The sequence below is a fragment of the Mirounga angustirostris genome, unplaced genomic scaffold (assembly GCF_029215605.1).
Source record: "Mirounga angustirostris isolate CCGP_5_RB_7025 unplaced genomic scaffold, mMirAng1.0.hap1 SCAF_4, whole genome shotgun sequence".
NCBI classification, from domain to species: domain Eukaryota; kingdom Metazoa; phylum Chordata; class Mammalia; order Carnivora; family Phocidae; genus Mirounga; species Mirounga angustirostris.
In genome coordinates, this window is record NW_026991712.1 from 177180349 (window position 1) to 177201952 (window position 21604).

General features: G+C 51.8%; 1 protein-coding gene across 1 annotated transcript in view; it reads right to left on the reverse strand.

The window, feature by feature from the left end:
• The window catches only part of IGSF21 (immunoglobin superfamily member 21), a 236111-nt gene that overhangs the window by 126213 nt on the left and 88294 nt on the right, over positions 1-21604 (reverse strand). The window contains exon 2 of the mRNA XM_045895505.2: positions 6742-6854. Within this exon, the coding sequence (XP_045751461.2) occupies positions 6742-6854 (113 nt within the window). The remainder of the gene's footprint in view (positions 1-6741; positions 6855-21604) is intronic.

The following is a 21604-nucleotide window of genomic DNA, read 5'->3' on the forward strand; positions in this document are numbered from 1 at the left end:
TATGTAACTGGGGTGGTGAGATGGGACCTGGGGCATTCTTCATCAGAGAGAGCCTGCCCCTTTGGGAGGCTAGGGGCAAGGGAGGGAGGCTTGGACAACGCAGCTCGGACCAGCTTGGCTCTGGTTCTGTGAAGAATGTGTCCTGTCCTACTCCCTTCCTCCTCCAGATTTAGGAGCTGTCAGATCAGGATGTGGGTCCAGGGGAGGAACATGGAGCAGTCAGGTTGGGTCCAAGCCAGAGGGGCCAGAGGGGCGGTCCGGCTCACTTCTCCAGGACTTAGGCTTGGTCTCTACTCATCGCCAAGAGTGTACCTGCCTTCTCGCCCTTGATGATATCATTGGACTGTAATGTCCCCTTATGATCACCACTTTCTATTTTGGTTTCAGACAACAAAACATTGTCAAGGACTTACACTAAAAGAGAGCCAATGCCAGTAAAACCATTTTGAAATAACTCTTTGCTTCAGGGAGAGAAGAGCTAAGATCCACTGAAATGGCTTAGCTATGTGATAACATTTCCAAGAATTGAAATCCAGTGAGTTTTTGAAACCCAGTATAACCACATAGACACAAAGAATATACCATTTTAAATGGTTGTCTCTCCCCTTCTGCCTTGGGAATGTAGGTGGGAGGATGGAATTCAAGGAATCCGACAATCCTTGGTGATCTTCCGAAAACACCTTCCACTCTCAGTTTATAATTTCCTTTTCTCGATCCCTTAAGCTACCAAGAGACATGCTAGGACAACGGCCACCATTTTGAATGGGTGCCACAATGAATCAAGCCTTGGGCTTGTTTGGCTGCAGACGTTATCCCTCGAAGCCTACAACGTAGGTGTTCTCATGCTTGATTCCACATGAGGTTTCTAGAATGCAGAAAGTTTAGGTCACTGCCCAGACACATACCCTGAACTCATGTGCAAGTATCCTGACGCCTCAGCCCTCTGTCTTCCTATCTTACCCTTCCCAGCCTCGTGGGCCAGAGCAGACACAGTCCTATCACACAGGTATCGAGCAGAGCCCCCCGCGGGAGCTTGCCCTGGCCAGGTAGCATCACGGAGAAGACACTCATACTGCAAAACAAACACCCAGGCACACGCTCCCCACAAGGTGAAAGAAGCGAGATACTGGGGTTCTGAAAGCAGGGCATTATCACTGCTGATCAATCTCCTCTTCTATCTCCCTCCGTGGCTCTCTTTTCTGTGGCCTTGTAACCTGGGCCCAGCGCAGCTCTGGGGGACGAATTGTGAAGGAAGGAGACAAAACAAAGGAAAGATGATAAAAACTGCTATGAAAGGTTAAACTCCCATGATTCTCTGTGGCTGTTTAATGGATTTCTATGACATAAACAGACCTTTGGCTTTGCCTGCTGGGCAGGTGACCTCCAACTAAATGAGTTTAGACAGTATTTCCTAATAAGAAATGTTCCTTTTTCCCCCATACGCCACCAAGCCCCCTGAGCATACAAAGACCCTCTGTCCCCTGCAGACAGTTACTATTGGCTGTACACACACCCCCACCTGAAACACAAGTGGGCCACGTGGCATGGTCTGCTTTTGTATCTATTGTTCTATCACTTGGTCACTTAACAAACATTTACTGAGGTGACTCTGCACTAGGCATTGTGGATACAGTGGGGAAAAGGTCTGGCCTTGGCCCTTGAGGATGTTCACCGTCCAGTTGACAGACAGGTGTTTTGACACAGAGAGGTATGAGCTGGATTATAGACCCGCAAAGAGGAATCATGGAGGAGGGAGTGTCTAGAACTCTGTGGAAGTCAGGGAAGGCGACATGAGCTGAGACATGGTCTCTTTGGATGGCCTCAGTTTCCTCATCTGAAGAGTAGGCGTAACAATAGACCCGAACTCGGGCGCCTGGGTGGCTCAGTTGGTTAAGCCACTGCCTTCGGCTCAGGTCGTGATCCTGGAGTCCCGGGATCGAGTCCCACATCAGGCTCCCTGCTCAGGAGGGAGTCTGCTTCTCCCTCTGACCCTCCTCCCTCTCGTGCTCTCTGTCTCTCATTTTCTCTCTCGCAAATAAATAAAATCTTAAAAAAAAAACAAACAAAAAAAACAAACAAAAAAAAATAGACCCGAACTCACAATGCCAACATGAAAATGAAAAGTAGTCATGTATCCAGTGCCTGGCACATGGTAAAGGCTAAATAATGTTAGCCCCTCAGATTCGTATTTGCAGCATTACTGAATGAGTCCCCAGTTATAGATGCGAATGAATAGAAATCATTAAGTAAAGGATATTATTAATCATTTGTTTTCTAGAACCAAGTCCTGACTTTAATGCTAGGGTAGTTTGCTTTTTAGGTGACTGTCCCCTACTGGCCAAGTATGGAATTGCACCCTTGCTCCATTAGCTTCTGCATATTTCTAGGGAAAAAGCATGAGTCTGGAAAACTCAAATCTGGGAGAGGAAGCCATACAATGGTGGAGAGAGCACGGAGAGATGGGGAGGAGGGCTGTGAGGCATCCTGAGGGTGAACAGGGCTTTGATAGACAACTGGGATACCCAGGACCTCAGGTGCCTGACAACCTTCTCGACATTTGTTTTCAAAGAGGTCTTCTGAGAATGACGGTCACTCTGCCTATCCCCTCCCATGCCCCTCCCCCCAACTAATGATGGCAGGTTACATAACAAATACAATTCATTTTTCAGAACTTCATGTTAGAGTAAGTTTGCCTGGAAAACTGGCTCCATGAGCAGTCCACTGTTATTCCCTTGCCAGGAAAGCACAGTATATTCCAGAGGCCTCAGAAAAAATTGCAAGTACCTATAATGGACTGTCCAATAGAACCTTCTGTGATGACGGAAATGTTCCATACCTACCCTGTCCAACATGGTAGCCACCAACTGCATGTGGCTAGTGAGCTCTTGCAATATGGCTAGCCTGACTGAGGACATGAATTTTTAATTTAATTTGATTTGATTTAATTCGATTTAAATTTAAATAGCCAATGTGACTAGTAGTGGCTGCCATACTGGACAGCATAGACCCAGGGGCTCTGATCGCATACGCTTTGAGTCTGTTCTATAGTTTTGGCACTTTCTTCTACAAACTGGGGAGTCTGTGGGGCAAAGTGCCCAAGGTTCAGGCCCTGGCCACCTCCTCCCATCCCCTGCCCCCGCCCCACCCCTAAGGCATCCACATGGCAAGACCTTCCCAAATGTTCAGCCAGAGGTCTTGTTAACGCCAAGGGAGTGGTCCCTTTTGCTTCAATTTCATCAGCTCTGCCAATCTACCCAAAGAATCCAATCCATTCATTACATTTCTGAAAGCTCAGGATGATTCCATTGCTAAGACAATGTCTTTAGGACCAGAGGGGAGGCTGCTGGGCTTTACACGTCTTGGGCCATTTTGTGCCCACTGGGCTGAGCGGGCAGTGGTGGCCTCCCCACAATGCCCTTGCTTTTCCCTTCTAAAGACATTGGAGACACAGCCCTGGCTGGGCCTGTGTAATCTATTCATTTCCTTCCAAGCCGGGCTCTGTAAGCTCATTCACAGAGGATGGGCAAAGGAAGCTGGGGAAGCAAACAGACGTACAGAAAACAAACAGCGCTGGGCAGCTCCCTGTTTTGGGGGGGCAGCTGTGGGGGGAATGGAGGTGGGAGAATGGAGATGTAGGGGCTTGTCTGGTGGGGGGGTTCTGACTGGAGGAGAGTGGGGCTCGCCTTGCTGCATCTCCTACATTCTCTAGAAGCCCTGCCTCCCCCTCCCCCTCAAGGAATCTTGGCTCCTGCAGCCCCCATCTTGGTAAGCTCTTATCTCTCTCCATTCAGCTGGCTCCTTGGGAAAAGAGGCGATGGGTGAGGGAAGGCCAGAGTGGCAGCAGACAGAGAGAGAACTGGCAGCATCGAGACATTTCCCTGGAGTGCCCCCCCACCCCCCTCCCGGCCTCTGCTCCCATCCGCACCATCACAGACAGCGTATGCGAGGTTCCCCTGGTCCCAAGGAGACTTCCAAGTCAGCTGAGCCTGCTCCCTCAATCCAGATACCGAAGCACAAGGGCCCAAACATTTGGCTCCAGTGGGTGATCTGCATGTGATTTGCATACATCTGCATACCCCCTCCCCACTCCAGAGGCTCGAAGTCAAAGGATGTGAAATGAAGTAAAATAAATTAATTAGTGCAGCCTACCATAGCCCAATACACAGGGCCTGACACCGTAAGAGATGCAACTGATTTTTAAGGCAATCAACATGATGGCAGGCTAGGGTGGAGAGAGATGGGGGGGTTGGTGATGGGGGATTCTCAGCATTGGGGGTAGAGAAAGGGAGGGAAAGTCCATATCTGGATTGAAAACTGGGCGTCTTCGTCCTGCCCCAGCCTTCTCCCCCGTCTTCAGGGGACACAGGCTGGAGCCACGTGGAAGCCTGGTTCTGGCTTCCTAAACCTGGGCCTGGCGCTGGCCTTGCCCCCGCACTGGAGTCCCCTCCCCCTCCAACACAGAAATTCCATTTCAAACCAGAGTGGAGATAGTTGCTTCAGGGGCTGGCAAAGCAATGAGTTGTCCACTGGTAGTTCCCTGGCTGCAAGCTTCGCCCCCCGAAACTGTTCCCATTGGGTCTTTGTATTTCTCTCTGCCAGCTGGGCGGGTCTTTTGCCTCCCCTCATTCCGATCCCATCTAAGGATGGTGGAGGGAGAGACAGTCCCATCGTTAGCAGTGAGCTGCAGTTAATTTTTTTTTTTTAAAGATTTTATTTATTTATTCATGAGAGACAGAGAGAGAGAGAGAGAGGCAGAGGGAGAAGCAGGCTCCCAAGGAGCAGGGAGCCCGATGCGGGACTCGATCCCAGGACCCTGGGATCATGACCTGAGCCGAAGGCAGACGCTTAACCATCTGAGCCACCCAGGCACCCATGAGCTGCAGTTAATTTAGCACCGTCCTTCTGCCAGGTGCTAATGAGATGCTCGCAGCGCGTGTCAGCCAAGCAGCTCCCATATCATGTAAATACGCCTCTTAGTGATTCAGTTCATGGCACTGTTTAGCGTATGACTTGACTTTCTCTAAGCCTGTTGATCTATCCAGGATAGCAAATCTCCTCTAACGCTGGGGCCCTGTGGGGTGCTGAATGTCAGGTTCACACCTGTGGGGCCCAGGCTGCCCGGAGAGCTGGGGGGGAGGGGGTGGCTAGAAGCAATTTTAAGTGGGAGGGGCTACAGTGCTAAGATGGAGAACAATGATTTTGGGTAAAAGGAGCTCAAATCACAGCCAACAAACCAGCAGATGATAAATCAAAGATCAAGAAGGCAAGAAGGACCAGCAAGGACAGGAGGGTCCAACCAAGGCTGGGGTGAGAGCAAGAAGGAGATTGAGGAGCGCAGTTCGGGGCCAGGGCATTGAATGGTGAGTGTGCCCCAGGGGGATTCTCTAACGCAGGGTTTCCAAGCCCCACCCCGTGCCTGCTGGGGTAGTGTGAAGGAACAAAGGAACCAGTTCTAGAAACCTGAACTTCAAACTGCCCATGCCACCCCTTTCCCCCTCTCCGCACTCTGCACGCCCCACCTGCGACCTCCATCTGCTCCATCCAGAGCAGTTCCACCCGACTGTGTCATCTGCGGGTTTCATCTGAAGAAAGGGCAATGCAGCAGACAGAGGTTAGAGAAATGTTGTTTTAGATCAGGGGTTGGCAAACCATGGCCACTGGACCACAGCAGCCTATAGCCTGTTTCTGTACAGCCCACGGACCAAGAATGGTTTTTTACTTCTTTGAATGGTTGAAAATATAAAAAAGGAGAGTATTTTGTGACATATAAAAATGATATGAAATTCAAGTCCCAATGTCCATGAATAAAGATTTATTGGAATTGGAACAGCCATGGCCTCCCGTTGACACATTGTCTGTGGCTGTTTTCACACTGTAACGGCAGAGCTGAGGCGTTGTGACAGAGACCATACGGTCCCCAGAGATGAAAACATTTACTATCAGGACCTCACCAAAACATGTGGCCAAACGCTGTTTTAGATCATGCAAGGGGAGTTCTCTGCCCAACCTGTTTCCAACATGGCGGCACCTTGCTCTGTGCGAACCTTAGCATGGCGTTGCAAGAACGTCGATTCCAACTGGACCTTCCCCCGAGCCCTGCCAGCCCCGACTCCCTTGTGGCCAAGGGACACCAGGCTGGGCTGCCTGGCCCAGACACATGAAGGCTCTTATCAGTGGCTGAAAAGGCCAACACTTGTGTCCCATACCCAGAGCTGGTCCTCCTGTTGCCAACAGCTGGGCCCTGGACAGGTGTGCCTCTGTGTGTCTCTAAGAGCACCCTCCTCAGACCCAGCTCAGGGTGCCAGGCACCAGGATAGTCCTACATGTACTTGATTTAGAAGGCGGACTATGTCTGTAATTTGTTTCAAGAAGGCAGGACGCTATCCTGGTCTTCTCTGTGCTCTGTCAAGAACATCACCCAAAGCCTCATGCCTGAAATTCCAGCCTTCGATGTTCCCAGCAACCAGGGCCCACAGGGTCCTCACACTTGGTACTGCCGGGGTTTCCTGAGCACAAGGGCATGTTAGGGACACCAAGGAGACCAAAATAAGAGAAAGCCTGAGGACAGAGGAGAAGCCTGAGCAAAGCATTCTTGGAGAAGGGTTTGGGCAGAGGGCACAGGACAACACAGAGCTGGGACCAAGGACATAGCCAAGCCTGCAAGGGTCTCCAGAGGGGTTCTGGGCACTCTGCCTTCAGCCCTGGCTGTGGCGCGCGGAGGGCAGAGCTGCGGTGACTTACCCGGTACCACACGATCTCGCGCATGCGACCATCCGTCTTAAAGTTACACTTCAAGGTCACGGCATCACCAGCCACCACGGGTGGGAGAGGCTCAATGTTCACAGTCAGGTAGCCTGTGGGAAAAAGGAGAAGGGAGGTAAGGGCATGGGAGGAGCAGAAGGGCTGGGCTGCCTGGGGCAGGGTGGGGAGAGAGTTAGCACAACTGTAGGGGGCACCGTTCACTCCAGACCTTGTGTGATCAGTGCCCACAGTGCAGCTCCTCACTCATTCTTCCTTCCTTTTTTTTTTTTTTTTTAAGATTTTATTTATTTATTTGAGAGAGAGAGAATGAGAGACAGAGAGCATGAGAGGGAGGAGGGTCAGAGGGAGAAGCAGACTCCCCGCTGAGCAAGGAGCCCGAGGCGGGACTCGATCCCGGGACTCCAGGATCATGACCTGAGCCGAAGGCAGTCGCTTAACCAACTGAGCCACCCAGGCGCCCCTCTTCCTTCTTATTGACATCTCCGCCCTGAGAACCTCCCTGGCTCCTGCAGATCCCTCTAGTCCTGAAACATTTCTTCTTGGCATCAATTTCTCCTTCAAAGTACCTGCTGGCAGCTGGAGGAAATGCCTCAGGGCATTTCTACAAGACGTCCCAGAGAAACGGTCCTGTGGTCAAACACTATACCTCCTTCGCCCCTTTTACAGGGTCTTGATATGCATTAGCCAGTGAAGCCCCACGGGAAGTGAGCATGCTGAAACTCATCTAACCCAGCATTTCTCTCAGCCACCCCTGAAGCCCCGTCAGCATCTGGTGCTGCCAGGGTGCCAGGAACCCACATCAGGAAACGGTGTTCTAGGTGCCCAGACCCCTCCACTCCCAGCCGCATGACCAAATGACTGCTGAGGAAGGGGGAAGAGCTCCCGAGGAGCTCTCTAAATCTCCCATCTCACACATCGCGCCACCCAAGGGGAGAGGTGGTTCCCCTTGCGGCCACAGCGGTGGAGGGGTGACAATGAGCTGACCGTCTTGGAAGGAGTCCATGCCCCTGCAAGCCCCAGATGCTGCGTCTCGCTCGCCAGCTGCCCCTGGTAGCCACAGCCTGGGGAACACTCCTGTCCCCACACCCAAGTCCAGCTTGGTGAGCCTCTGACCCTCTCTGCTGCCTCCCACAGCCCCATCCCGGAAGGCCAGGACCCACTCTAGCTCGGTAAGGGACCTCATTCTTGGGCTGATCGTCTAGGCCCATCTGATTGGCTTCCCGCTGCTGATGGCCAGCCATTGATCTAATGGATCAATCCAGTCCGATTGTCTTAATGAGAAAACTAGCCAGGAGGGGTTCAGGGATTTCAATTGTGCAGGCAACCTGAGCGGATCAAGCCCAGGGGCCTGACCCCTGCCTGGAGCTTAATGGTTACAGTACTCCTTGGGGGGTGTGGTGGGGGTACCAAGAATCGACCTCTGCAGGATCAATTTGGAAGCTGGAGTCAGAATCGACTTGTGTGGTACCACGCTTCAGGTCCCAACAGGCCAGGGTGAGGGGTAAGGCAGGGGGCTCACCTCCAGGGAGCCTCAACCTTAGGCTGGAGGTCAGGCTGCCGGGGAGCCCCACAGAGCCTGCGTGGTGGTCCTTGAGAGCAGTGACTGGAACCAGCTGGAAGGACCAATTCTGTCCCCTCCTTTTGTCACTCATTCAGTCCCCAAGTTGGCTCCCACTTGCTCTGAGCAAGGCCATGGTCCAGGATGCAGAAAGTTCTCAGCATTGCCCTGTCCTCTAGGCATGCACAGTTTGGGGACAGATTCACGATCTGGTCACCCTCAGTGGGCGGCTGTGGAAGCGAGGGAAACCTTTCCAGCCTGGACCATCAAGGAAGTCCCCAAGCACAGCCACATCCCAAACCATGACAAAGGAGGAGGCTGCCCTCAGGGGGATGAAGCCCAATGACCGAGAGGACTCCGGGCAAGTCAATCCTAAGCAGGAAATAGTAATAACAGGTCACATTTCCATGGCACCTACTGTGAGGCAGGTACTGGGCTAAAAGCTTAATACACACTCACTCGTTTACCTGTCCCAACAATCCTAGGACAGTATTACTCCCACTTTCATGGGGAAACAGAGAGGCAGAGTAATTACCAAGATCACACAGCTGTAAGTGACAGAGCTGGGACTGAAGCCCAACCTTCTGGTCCATTCTGACCACCATGCTCTATACAGCCTCTCTCATGATGGGAGAGGGAGGGAAGGGTTGGCAGACACTTCACATCCAGCCCTGGGGAGGAGGGGGGCTGTTGCTGGAGGACTGTGACAGAAGTACAGGATTGATCCTGTCCACTGCCATTCCCAGCCCTGGGCGGACCCCCTGGCTCACCTGTCCAGTGGGGTTGCCCTCCCTGAGGGTCTCACCTTTGAAGCTGCAAGCCAGATGGCTGAGGAGCTCAAGACCAGAGAGGGGCCCCTCCTGCCCGAAGGAGGTGGGAAGGACACATTCTTGGTTGGGTAAATCTTGCAGCCGGCCCACGGTGAGTGCAGATGGTGCACGCGCGTGTGAGGTGGGATGGAGCGTGCCAGCTTGCAGGGTCGCCATTTGTTGGCAAACCATGGGGGAATTACGGGTGTGAAGCCAGTGGGGACCGGGGGACAGCTGAAGCTCTGGTAACTGGTGGTTGTGTTAGGAGCACCACAAGGTGAGGCAGATGGTCCAGGGCAACAGGACTCAGGGGCGTGCAGGGTGAGAGCAGTGAAGAACTCCCTCCACAGCAGCGGGTGGGGGGGCGGGCAGGGGCACATGGGACCCCCAAAGAGGAGATTTAGAAGGTGGGCGTATAAGTGCAGTGGTTCCGATGCCTTAAAACTGCATTTCCCAGAGCGTGTAGACAGGAGGGAGCTTCTAATAGACGTTTCAGGCAATGAGATTATTACCAACACGGCGTTGAACAAAATTAAGCATGCTCCCCCCCCAAGACTTCTCTCCTTCCAGCTTCCTGTCTTGCCTTCCTTTGTGAAAAAATATTTATTGGGAATCTATGCAGTACCAAGCACTGCTCCAGGCACGAGAGATAAAACCATGAGAACAGGCAAGTCCTGCTCTCAAGGAGCTGACGTTCCAGAAGAGGGGACAACAGTCAAAAAAGTGAATGAGGGGAAACACGGCAGGTGGGAACAAATGTCATGAAGAACGTAAAACGGGGTAAAGCATCAGGGAGCAGCAGGGCAGGGACAGCTCTGGAATGGGTGGCCCACCAGGCCTCTCTGAGGGGGCCAACCTAAAGGTAAGTGTGAGCCACGCAGGTATCTAGGGGGAAAGCATTCCGGATGCAGAACACCGCATGGGCAAAGGCCCTGAAGCTGGAGTGTGCTCAGGGTGCTCCCTCAATTTGGGCCAGGGTGGGACATTTTTCATAACACTGTACACTCTGGATCCCGTCTTTGACTCAGCATCTTGTAGGAGTGGAACCAGGGCAGGTGTGAAGGGGGGGCGTGTGCAAAGCTGAGGGAGGCACTCACCCCACCACAGGCCCCTGAGTCCCGCCTGCCTCCCCTCCTCCCGGCCTTGCTCAGTCCTATGGAACACACAGCAGGAACAGGAACAGGTCTCTAACCCGAGGCGGAAGGGACTATGTCTCGCCCTCCCGAGGTCCCCCCGCTCGGAAGGTGGAGGCCAGGGGTGACAGCTCCCAGCCTAGCCGCCCTGGGAGCGGGAGGGAGGGGCTCGGGCCACCGCGTGGGGACTAAAACCTTCTCCCTGGGTGTGTGTGCCACGTTCTAGCTCCCGTTCAGTCACCAGCAGTCGCGACAACCTGTAAGATGCCGCACTTGCTGCATGCGTCAGGCTGGAGTGTAGTTGTCTGTTTGCACATCTGCCTCTCCTTCTGGAATGCGAGCTCCATTAATATCAGCAGAGTACGAAAATGAGATTCGACAAGCGCTGCTTTTGGAGCTTTCTCACGTGTAGGTGCTGTGGATCCCGCCACCCCGCGGACGCTGCTCTGTCGCAGAGAAGGAACGGCGGTTCAGGGCCAGGACGAGCCTCGGGTGATGTGTGATGTGTGGGCGCAGCAGCCTCAGGTCTGGAGGGAGGATCACTAGCTGGGGGAGGAGGGGGGCGGGGGGAGAGGCAGGTGACAAGGCAATTTTCTGATAGATGTACCAGGTGAGGATTGCGTCAGCGCCAATCACCACCCAGATCACAGGTGAGAAATCACCTTCCCAGATGCAGACACACGCACAGGAGAAGGGATGGCGAGGGTTCGTGGCCAAGGAGGTTTTTGCAAGAGAAAAACACACGGGAAATTCTCCTTTAGGCCTGACTAAACTTCTCCAGCTCCTTTCCCACTGAACCGCATCACCTTCTGAATACCTTGCATTGGTCCTTTCTCTGGAGACTCCTCCCTCGCTTCTCCCGTCCGCATGCCTCCAACAAATGAAGCCAGATATCTGGCTCAAGCTTCTTGCTCTACCACTCGGCAGTGACCTGGGCAAGTTAGGTGGCTGCCACAGGACTCAGTTTCCTCATGTGTAATGTGGACATGGGAATAATCACAGGGTGGTGAAGCATGTTCTGGGGTATTGCTTACCACGAGCCCTGCCCACATAGGGAGGCGCTCCTGAGCAGGGTGAGCGGGACCGTGCTCCCTGCCTTCTCAGAATTCCAATCCTTCCCATTCACTTCCCACTGTCCAGCTGAGGAAAGATGGTCCCGGACAGGGCCCAGGGGCCGGAGGGGGAAGAGTGGAGTCTGAGGTCTGGAAATTGGTCAAGGAGTAGGAGATTCAGAGATGACCAGGGATCAGAGCTGGGAGACCCACATGGCATCCTTCCCCCAAGGCAGAGGACAGAAAATCAGAGAAGAGATTTGAGCAGGACCCAGGACCCATCCCTCCACCATCCACCCCCCTCTCCCCCCACTTCCCACTACTTGCCCAGGTCTGGGCTGGTGGGAAGGGACAGCTGAGAAGGCAGGGGTCAGGGGAGATGGGCTCATCCACCAGCCAGGAGGCAGTGAGCATAGTCAAAAGGGCCAAAGAGATGTGAGTTATGGTCTCAGCTGTGCTGCCAACCAGCTCTGGGACTTCAGGCAGGCTGTCCCTCTCTTTGGGCCTCAGTTTCCTTGACTCTAAAATGAGGAGTGAACTGGATTTTTAGGGCCCTCCAGCTCCAATCAATCCCATGTCAGATGTCAACTGAGCCCGAATCTTGCCCCCTTCCTTCCTGGTACGACTCAATACCATTTCTCCGAGAAGTGAATCCGTCATTTAATCAGCCACCAGCTAAAGACGGAGCTCTGTCTTTCTCTGCATTAAATTTGCCACCAATCAACCTTTTGCATGAAAGCCCCCAAGCACAGTATCAAAAAGCAGGATCAGGAATGGAGCCGGATTCATCTTAACTAAGCAGTTCATTATCCTGAATGGGGCCATCACTCTCCCCCTCTATCTCTGACAGCATTTACACCACTCCTGTTAAGATACATTTAGCAAAATTGCAGGCAATATTTAGGAACCAGGCGTCCTCCCCAGTGAGGTGAGGACAAATAGTTCCTCTGTCTGGAAACTTGCCTTGTCATATCCCAGCATCCCTTCTCTCCCTCTCCCCTTGCCCAGCTCAGAGGAGATGCTTCCAGAGGGCCAGCTCATGTCTGGCCCCATGGGCCAGTAAGGGTTGCCATGGGAGGAGTCCAGGCCTGCCTTGACGCAGTGAAAAGAGACAGAAATTATGTTAGGGTGACCAGATGTCCAGTCTGTCCAGACCGACGGGTTTCCTGGGACAGGGGCTTTCAGCAGCAAACCAGAACGTCCCTGGCAAACCAAAACAAGGTGGTCACCCTAGTTGTAATCCCATCATGGCCCATGGATGGCCCTGGCACATTGCTTAAACCTCTCTACCTGGTTCAACAATGAGGGTGACCATATCTCCCTTGACCAACTCAAGGACTAGGTAGAGTCAATGCAGACCTCTTCCCTGGTGCTTGACTCCACGTGGGCTCAGCAGACATTGGTGGTTAAGGAAGTAACTTGTGGATTGGGGTCCAGCTTGGACTTCCTACAACCATTCATGCCCTTCCAGCATCCTCTGCCAGCAGCCAGGGTGCTTTCTCTAGAATGCACACCCCTGGCCTTCTTAGGGGCCTTCAGAGCTTCCAATTGCTCCATGGAGAACATCTTGAATTCTCTCAGGGAGATCTGGTGCGTGCCCAGCTCAAGCTCCCTGTCCAGGCCCTGCTCTTCCTCATAAGCAGCCCCTTCTCTCACTGCTGGGTCCTAGCACAGGTGGTCCCCTCCATCCTGAGCCCTCATTCTTGGCTTGGGAAACTGCTGTTCACCTGCAAGGATTAATGGAAATTTCTCTTCCTCAGGAAGACTTTTCCTGACTCCAGGCTGCCACGGTCCCCAACATACCCCTTCCTCCTTCCCACTTAGGACACAGAAAAGGGCTTGTAATGATGTATTCGGTGAACATTCACCACCAATGAGGCCATGAACTGGTGGTACCGATGTGCCCGGAGCAGTGCCTAAATCAGAGTCTCTATTGGATGAAGGCACAGATTAATTGTGCCCATGCCCTAGACTGTCCCATAGTTAGAGTGGGTGGTGTTCCCAGGAGGATCCTCATGCAAGCACCTCTTCCCTGTGGCCTTGTGTGACGTGGCCCCGGCCAGGGTTCTCTACAGACTCAGGTGCCTTCTGCACCTGCCTCTCTGACCATGTCTGCCTGAACTGGCATTGGTGCCACCTTAGAGTACCCAGGGGTCTCTAATGGGGGTCAGGCAGGAGAACTCCATCCAAAGGAGGAAATCAGCACCGAGTGGAGAGCGGCCACCCCGTCAGGTGTGGAAGGATGTAAGACACACCAACTGAGTCAGCAGATAGACAGACAGGAGGTAGAGCGAAGACCACGGGCAGCACGAGCCATGAACAGAGGCAGCAGACTCCATGGGTGATAGCACTTGCTGAACCACCATAGAGCAGGGCCCCCGAGCAGCAAACACTGGGTGTACACCTGAGCAGGGTGACTGGGCCATAGTAGGGAGCTATTGCTGCATTCTGAACAGCGTCCTGCTTCTCCTGGGAAAACTGTGCTGAGCTGGTGTCCTGTCTCCTTTGATTCTCCTAGTTACCTTGCTACCAACAGTAGTAACTGGGTACCTCGTAGCAGATGGGTTAGGGACCCCAAACGTAGGCCACCACATTACTGCCTGATGCACCCTTGGATGTCTGCAGCTACCTCAAAGGAACAGGTCCAAAATGGAAGCAATGTTTCCCCCTTGGCTCAGCGAACACCCGCAAGGCCTGCCATCTCTATAAAATATACCCAGAATCCAACTCCCTCACCCTCCACTGCTACCTCTCTGGGCCCAGACACCATCATTTATCACTGGTCTACTGCAATGTCTCCCAACTAGTGTCCCTACTCCCACCTTTGCCCCACCCGCCTCTCTGATTTCATCTCCCCTCACTCTCTTCCTCATTCCCTCCACCCACGCACAATCAACCCTGCCCATCCCTGAATATTCCAAGCATATCCCCACCTCAGGGCCTTTGCACTTCCTGGTCCCACCTGCGAGAACAGTCTTTCCCTCCATACTCACATGGCTCAGTCTCTCAGTTCTGCTGCTCAACTGCCACCTCTTTGGAGAAGCCTTTTCTAACTATCTTCATAAAGTAGTATTCCCTGTCATTCTCTTGTTCTTTACCCTGCTTTATTCTCTTTTAAACATTTATTACTGCCTGGTACATATTTATTTCCTTATTGTCTACTGATATTTCCCTCCCCCTCCCCCATACCCAACCAGGTTGGAAGCTCCATGGGAGCAAAGACTTCGTGTGTGCACGTATGTGTATATTTCAAACTTTTTCCCCTGGTGCACAGACTGGACAATTTCTATTGATCTATTTCAAGTTCACGGACTTCCCTCCGTCATCTTTGTCCTGCTACTTTTTTTTAAATTTCAGTTATTGTATTTTTTGGTTCTGGAGTTTCTATTCGGTTCTCCTTTATACCTCCTATTTCTTTGCCGAGCCTTTCTATTTTAATATTTGTTTCAAGACTATTTGTGATTGCCTGTCCAAGCATTTTTATAATAGCTACTTTAAAGTCCTTGTCAGATAATTCCAACACAGGTGTGTCACCTCATCACTGGAACCTGCTGATTGTCTCCCTGTGTGAATTGAGATTTTCACGATTCTTTCTATGTCAAGTGATTTTAGTTTGTATTTGGACATTTTAAGTATTACCTTATGTGAATCTGGTTTATAGACTTGTTTATACTCATTCTTTTAGGGGCACTTCAAATTCTAGTGTTCAAACCGCCTGCTAGTATTTATGTTTCTGATTTTCCAAATAGGTGTCCATACATTCTGTCCAGGTCTCATGGTCATATGAGTGGGAGATAAAGGGAGGCTAGTCTTCATCACTTCACACTAGAAGTCCTTGCCTTTTGTGTTTTTTAACCACTACTTTATCCCTAGAAACCAGAACAGTTCCTGGCATTTTAATAGGAATTCCATTATTATGTGTTGAAGGAACCAAAAACTTTGCCAAATACATGTGATCAGTGCTTGGCAATTTTCAAAGGATATCTGTAATTATTAGCTCACCAATCACCATGGCAACCCTGTGGGACAGTGTCCCCGTTTTACAGGTGAGGAGAGGGAGGCTCTGGGATACAGAATGACTTCCTCATGATCACACAGAAGCAGGCTCAGCAGGCCGGCCCTTTGGTTTTTTTGTTTTTTGGGTTTTTTTTTTAAAGATTTTACTCATTATTTATCAGACACACACAGAGAGAGAGCACAAGCAGGGGGAGTGGCAGGCAGAGGAAGAGGGAGAAGCAGGCTCCTCTCTGAGCAGGGAGCCTGATGCAGGGCTCGATCCCAGGGCCCTGGGATCATGACCCAAGCCAAAGGCAGACGCTTAACCAACTGAGCCACCCAGGTGCCCCCAGGCCGGCCCTTTGATTCTGAATCCAGTACTCCTTGGCCATCCCTCCCACAGGATCCCCCTGCCCATTGCTCTCAAATGTTAAGCAAGCTGAAAACAGGGGTGAGTCAGAGGGTCGGGTGCCCAGAAGTACATGGGAAACCTTGCTCCAGGCAGGCAGGGTCAGACGCCAGGCTAGATCAGTAGGACACAACACCTCCATGAGGGAGAGCAGGATGACTGGTAGCTGAGGCTATTTTCAAGTTCAAAGCCAGCAGAGGATGCTAGGAAGGCCAGGAAGACGTGTCTGAGAACGTTTCCAGGGCTGTGAGAGACCCCGAGGCTGGATGGATGAATTTGTTTTATCACATCCCTGACATACAGCCCCCTGATCCCAGCTCTGGACAATTACCTTGGTCCCAAAGTGCCTGTTTGTGTCACTCAAGCCATCACTTTTTGATGTAAAGTAGCTAGAGAAGAATCAAAGGCAATGCACATGCAAGGGTTGTGTCTGCCATCAGACTAGGAGCTCCCTGCAGGTGGGCAGGGACAGTGTCTCACCTCCTTCTGTGGCTGGGAGTGCAGAAGTGATGCAGGGACTCACGGACCCCACTCTCTTGGGAGAATCAGCCTGGACTCACCAGGAAGTGACCTGGGGCAGACAGATAGTCAGGTGGTGGCAGCGGCTCTATCAGCTGGATTTAAGACCCTGCTGGGGTAGGCCGTGGGAGTCGGGGTCACATAAATTCCCGATGACACCCTCCCCTTTTTGTGGGGCTGGGATTGATCTCCATGTGCTAACAGGAACTCCATGCACCACCACTCATGAAGAAAAGGAGGTCACCCCATCTCATCAAGATAAATACCATAGCGTGGCACTGATGACAGCCTCCCTGGGCTCCCTGTGCCGCGTAATTACTATCGTAATAAATATTATTACAACAAAACAATTACTGCAACCAGATCTTTCAGGCAGGTACAGAGGGTTCTGTGAAATACATCTTCCATGCTGGGCTAACAGGTGCTCCCAGCCAAAAACCAGGTTGAGAGGTGGGGCAGAGGGTGGAGGGGGCCTTTTAAGAAAAGAAAGCCTCTGAGTGAAGAGGAGAATTTAACAGCTCACCTGTCTCTAGGATGGACCAATTCTTCCTCTCAAATAGCTCTCAAAACTGTGTCTGCCCCGCACCAATCCTGCCTTGGTTTGGGCCCCTGAAATTCCTCCCCAGGACCCTGATCAGTGAGCTTGCTGATGTCCACCCTCCAGCCTGGGTGCTCTAACACACCACTACCTGGGGTCTCAGTGACGTCTCTAAAATGCTAATATGATGACACTACCTCTCTGGCTAATGCCATTCAATTTCCCCACCCCATTGCCTTCCAATTCAGGATCAAGTTCAGACTCCATCATGGCCAACTGGGCCCCTAATGATCTTGCCTCTCTCAGCCTCTCCAACTCAATCAGTCTCCCACCATGTCTGTGCCGCCGTGCAACCCACCCACTACCCCTTCTACACCCCCCTCAGGCTCTTCTTTGTGCCTGTGCTCTTTGCTCTTCCCAGATTGCCCTTCTCTGAGTTCACGTAGAGAAATTTGTACACGTCCTTCCAGGTTCACTGCAACAGTCACCCCTCCCTGGATTTTTTTTTAAAAGATTTTTATTTTTATTTATTCATGAGAGACAGAGAGAGAGGCAGAGGGAGAAGCAGGCTCCCAAGGAGCAGGGAGCCCTATGTGGGACTCGATCCCAGGACCCTGGGATCATGACCTGAGCTGAAGGCAGACGCTTAACCATCTGAGCCACCCAGGTGCCCTCCCTGGATTTATCTGAGTCTGATACTACCTCTTCTGAGCTCACAGACCCTTGTAAACATCTCAATCATAGCCGTCCACACCGATTATAATGTAACACATGATTCTTTGTGTAGGTCTCTGCCAGGATACTGGGAGCTTCTTGAGGTCAGGGACCTGATGTGCATCTCCAGTTCCCTGTATGATGATCGGCACATGGTGGGGGCTCAGCCCGTGTGCTGTACAGATGAGATGGCGAGTGAGCCATCCCACAAACACTGCATGTGACGGTGCTTAGTGAGCCGTGTAGCCCTGGACAAATGAGGATTATGTTGTAGCCTAGTGTACTGATGTCACACCTGGATCCACGTCCTTCTTCGTCTCCTCACTGCCATTGGGATGAACTCCAAACCCTTTCCCCTCACACTCATGGCCTGCCTCCTCCTCAGCTCATCTCTTGTCCCTCTGCCTTTTGTATGCTGGGCCTCAGCCATCCTGAATTACTTAGCACTCCCCAAATATGCTAGACTTTGTGTGGTTACTGGGTCTGTGCACCTGCCATGCTTCTGCCTAGAGCACCTGCCATCACTTTACCCTCACTGTTTTGATATGCCCTTCAGGGCTTAGCTTAGACATCACTTATAGTAGAAGCCTCCCCAGGCACCCACCTCTACTTCATCTAGCCCATGCCCAGCACCCCTAAGCTGGGGTTAAGAGCCCCCCTCAGAGCATCTACCATAGCCCTAACACACTGCATGGTGACACCCTTTATGGCTAATCTGTCTCCTACTACCATGGACTGTGAGTTCTTGGAGAGCCAAAAGCATGTCTTAGTAACCATATTATTAGGGCTTAGCATGCTGTTGACCACACTGTTGGCATTAAAGGCATATTGAATGAATGAATGAATGAACGAATGAATGAACCCATGGCTGAACCAATAAATTCTACAGGTAACTTCCGCTGGCCTAGCCTTGGCCATAACATCCAGTTCTGTTGGGGCTGGAAGGGTTTTTGTTTTTTGTGGGTTTGTTTGTTTTGCCTTATTGAGCTATGGATTTTAACCCTAAATTTAGGCCATGAAAGACCATTTAGAAGGGGAGTCCCCACTCTCAGACTCCTGGTTCTCACCTCCCCCAGCTCAGCTCAGAGCCACAGAAGCCTCAAACATTTTCCAGGCTTTGCAGGGAGATGTGCCTACTACTACTGGGCGTCCATCCATGGCCCCAACCTCCCAGCTCTTGTGAAATATTCTCATTCTGTGATCTCCAGCCAGCTAATCAAATTCCCCTCTGTCAGAGGCAATCGATGCTCAAAAGCCTTGTAGTATTAATGTATTATTCATGACATATGTATTATTTATCATTAGTTTGTTTATTTATTATTAATTTGTGTTTCATTATTGATAATGATGTGGTTATACTATTAATAAGAAGGCTGGGGAAGGCTGTTCTGTCCCCCTTTGCAGACACCTGATACTCCTCCAATTCCCTAGAAAGCCAAGTCAGGGAGTTCATTTTTCTTCCCATTTTGTGGATGGGAGATACTGAGGACGGAGAAAGGCAGGATTTGGTTGGTCAGTCCCTTGCCTCTGAGATGTACGCCAGGGAAGGTGACAGGACTGGAAAAAAGCTTCATGAGGCAGCATGTCCCGGGTTGACAATAGGATGCTGACAGCAGGATGCTGATGCTGGATCAGCCAAGCAGGTCTCATCTGGAACCTCACGCTCTGCTCGTCCCAGGCTCCTCCACCGAGTCCACCCCAGGGTTGGAAACTGTCTTTGCTCTGTCTTGTACATGGTGCCCGCTCTGCGTGTGTGCATGATCCCCAAGCCCTATCCCTCTTCCCTAGGGTACCTGGGCGACATTTCCCAGCCTCCCTTGCGGTATGGTGGGGCCATGCAACTAAACCCTGGCAGTGGAGTGCAGCTTCCAGGCCTGGGGCCTGGGAACGGCCCGCGCCATCCTCCACCCGCTCTCTCTGTGCCAGCTGCCAGGATGGAGGCGGCACTGAGGACCTGGAAGGGGGTGGAGTCATAAGGGGGAAAGAGCCTGGGCCCTCGAATGACGGCAGGGAGTGACATCCTCCCGCGGTCCCCGACGGACAATGATATGAGTGAGGAATCAAATCTCACTGTGTAAAGCCACTGAGATTTTGTTGCAGCAATACGTTCTACTAATATAGCGCACTTAGTAGGTACTCAGCAGGTTCTCGGTGAAAACAAAGTGAACGGGCAGATAAAGAAAAAAGCAACAAAACCAATTGATGGTTCTGGCTACACTGTCGTGGAGTTTGGCTCCCAAACCACGCTTCCAGAGAACCACAGAGAAGTGGACTTCTTCATCTCGAATCAAAACCCTTCTGTTATCCAGACGGGTAAACTGAGGCCCAGAGAAGGGAAGGGCCATGGCCAAGGTCACAGAGACAGTCGACAAGCAATTTAAGACCAGGATCCCAGTCTCCTGAGCATAGTCCTGTGGCCCCTCTGCCACACCATCTTCTTCTCTCTAGCTGTTCTTCATCTGACAGCCTGCCATCCCCCCCTGGAACTTTCTCTGTGTCCTTGGGCATGGGCGAGGGGAATCACCGTTGCTTTATCCCTGGTCAGTGCAGCATCCAAAGAACAGCTGGGCCCACTGGGAGGCAGGACGCTGAGAGACATGTGATATAGGATGCCCAGGAAATGCCTGACAAGCCATGGCTGCCTTGTCGTGTCCCCTCCGGGGGTCAGGGCCCACCTGGTCAGGGCTGGCCGCACAGTTGCCAACGTGGAAGCCGCAGGCAGTGGCAGGAAGAAAAGGAAACAGCTCCAGGCCTTGAAGCCTAAGACCCAGCTTGTCCTGCCATGGATACAGAGGGCGAGTCCCCATCCGTCTCTAGGCCTCAGTTGTCTCCTCTGACAAAGGGGCTCATAGAGCTTATTGCTCCGGGCAATGGTGATGCCAAACAGAGACCAGAGGCAAAAGTGACCTGAAAAGCACCACTGGAGAAGTTGGCGCCCTTCGTATGGGGATATTGGCAGGGAGCACTGGTGTTGAGAGGTTACGGCCTTGGGCTTGGGAACCAGGCAGACGTGGAGACAAGTCTGACATCATCACAGCCAGCTCCGCAGCCCTGAGTAAGCTGTTTCTCTGCTCTGGGTCTCAGTTTCCACCTCTGCCAAATGGGGATACTCATCCTTCCTTCGTAGGGCTGGGAGGGGCGGAGACAAGGCAGATACAGGGGGACGGCCCCCTGCAAGGAGACTAGCACAGTGCCGGGCACCTGGGACCGGAGCGGGAGCCACTGGCCTGGCCCTGCCTCAGCCGCCCCACTTCCCCACGCCCTCTACCCTCTTCCACCAAGCAAGACTGCTCTGAGGACTTTGCTAGAAAGCTTTGGGGGCAGACGGCCCATTTTTTGTTGGCTGTTTGAGATGAGCCTCAGGAGCACACTAGCTGAGGCCGTCTTGTTTCCTTTATGGGGATTTTTGTAGCAAAGCACACAGAGGGCTTGGCGGTCTTGCGTCCTCCGACATCACTCAGGATCACGAGGATAGACTCGTGAGCCACAGGGAGGCTTCTCCGACTTAGAATAAAAGTTAAAATATGGATGATAAGTTATTAAGGAATATTTTAAAAGAAAAATAGTTATTACTCAAGGAACACAGTCTAGGCTGGGTTATAAACTGGTCTTAATCAGTAAAACGGGGCAACTTAATGAAAAAAATTGCAATTTAAAATAGGCTTGCATTAAATAATAATGCCTCATAAACACAGAAGTCCTTTAGCATATAAGAATTAATTGCTGGGCTCAGAAGCTAGAGGCACAATAAAGGAATCCTTAATTTCTTGATCTTTTATTTTTCTCTCCCAAAAAGGCATCCTGCGTTAGACCAGATTCCCTCACTTTGGCACCAAAGAATCTGGGACATTTGCAAAGGGAATCCACTCAGTAAGGACTGTTTCCTTCAACCTAGGGTTTTAAGGCATGCTCTGAATGAGGTGTGGCTTTGCTCCCTGGATCTACGCCAGCGTTAAAGAAACTCATGTGACAAGAGTTTCCCACTGATCATTTGGGGAACGGGCTCAACTGGCAGAATGGAAGCCCCTAAGTTAAGACTCTTCAGCAGGGTGGAAGCCTTCCTGGTCCATGAGATTTCAAATCTTCATTCCAGAAACCACTAGAAATAGTCCCA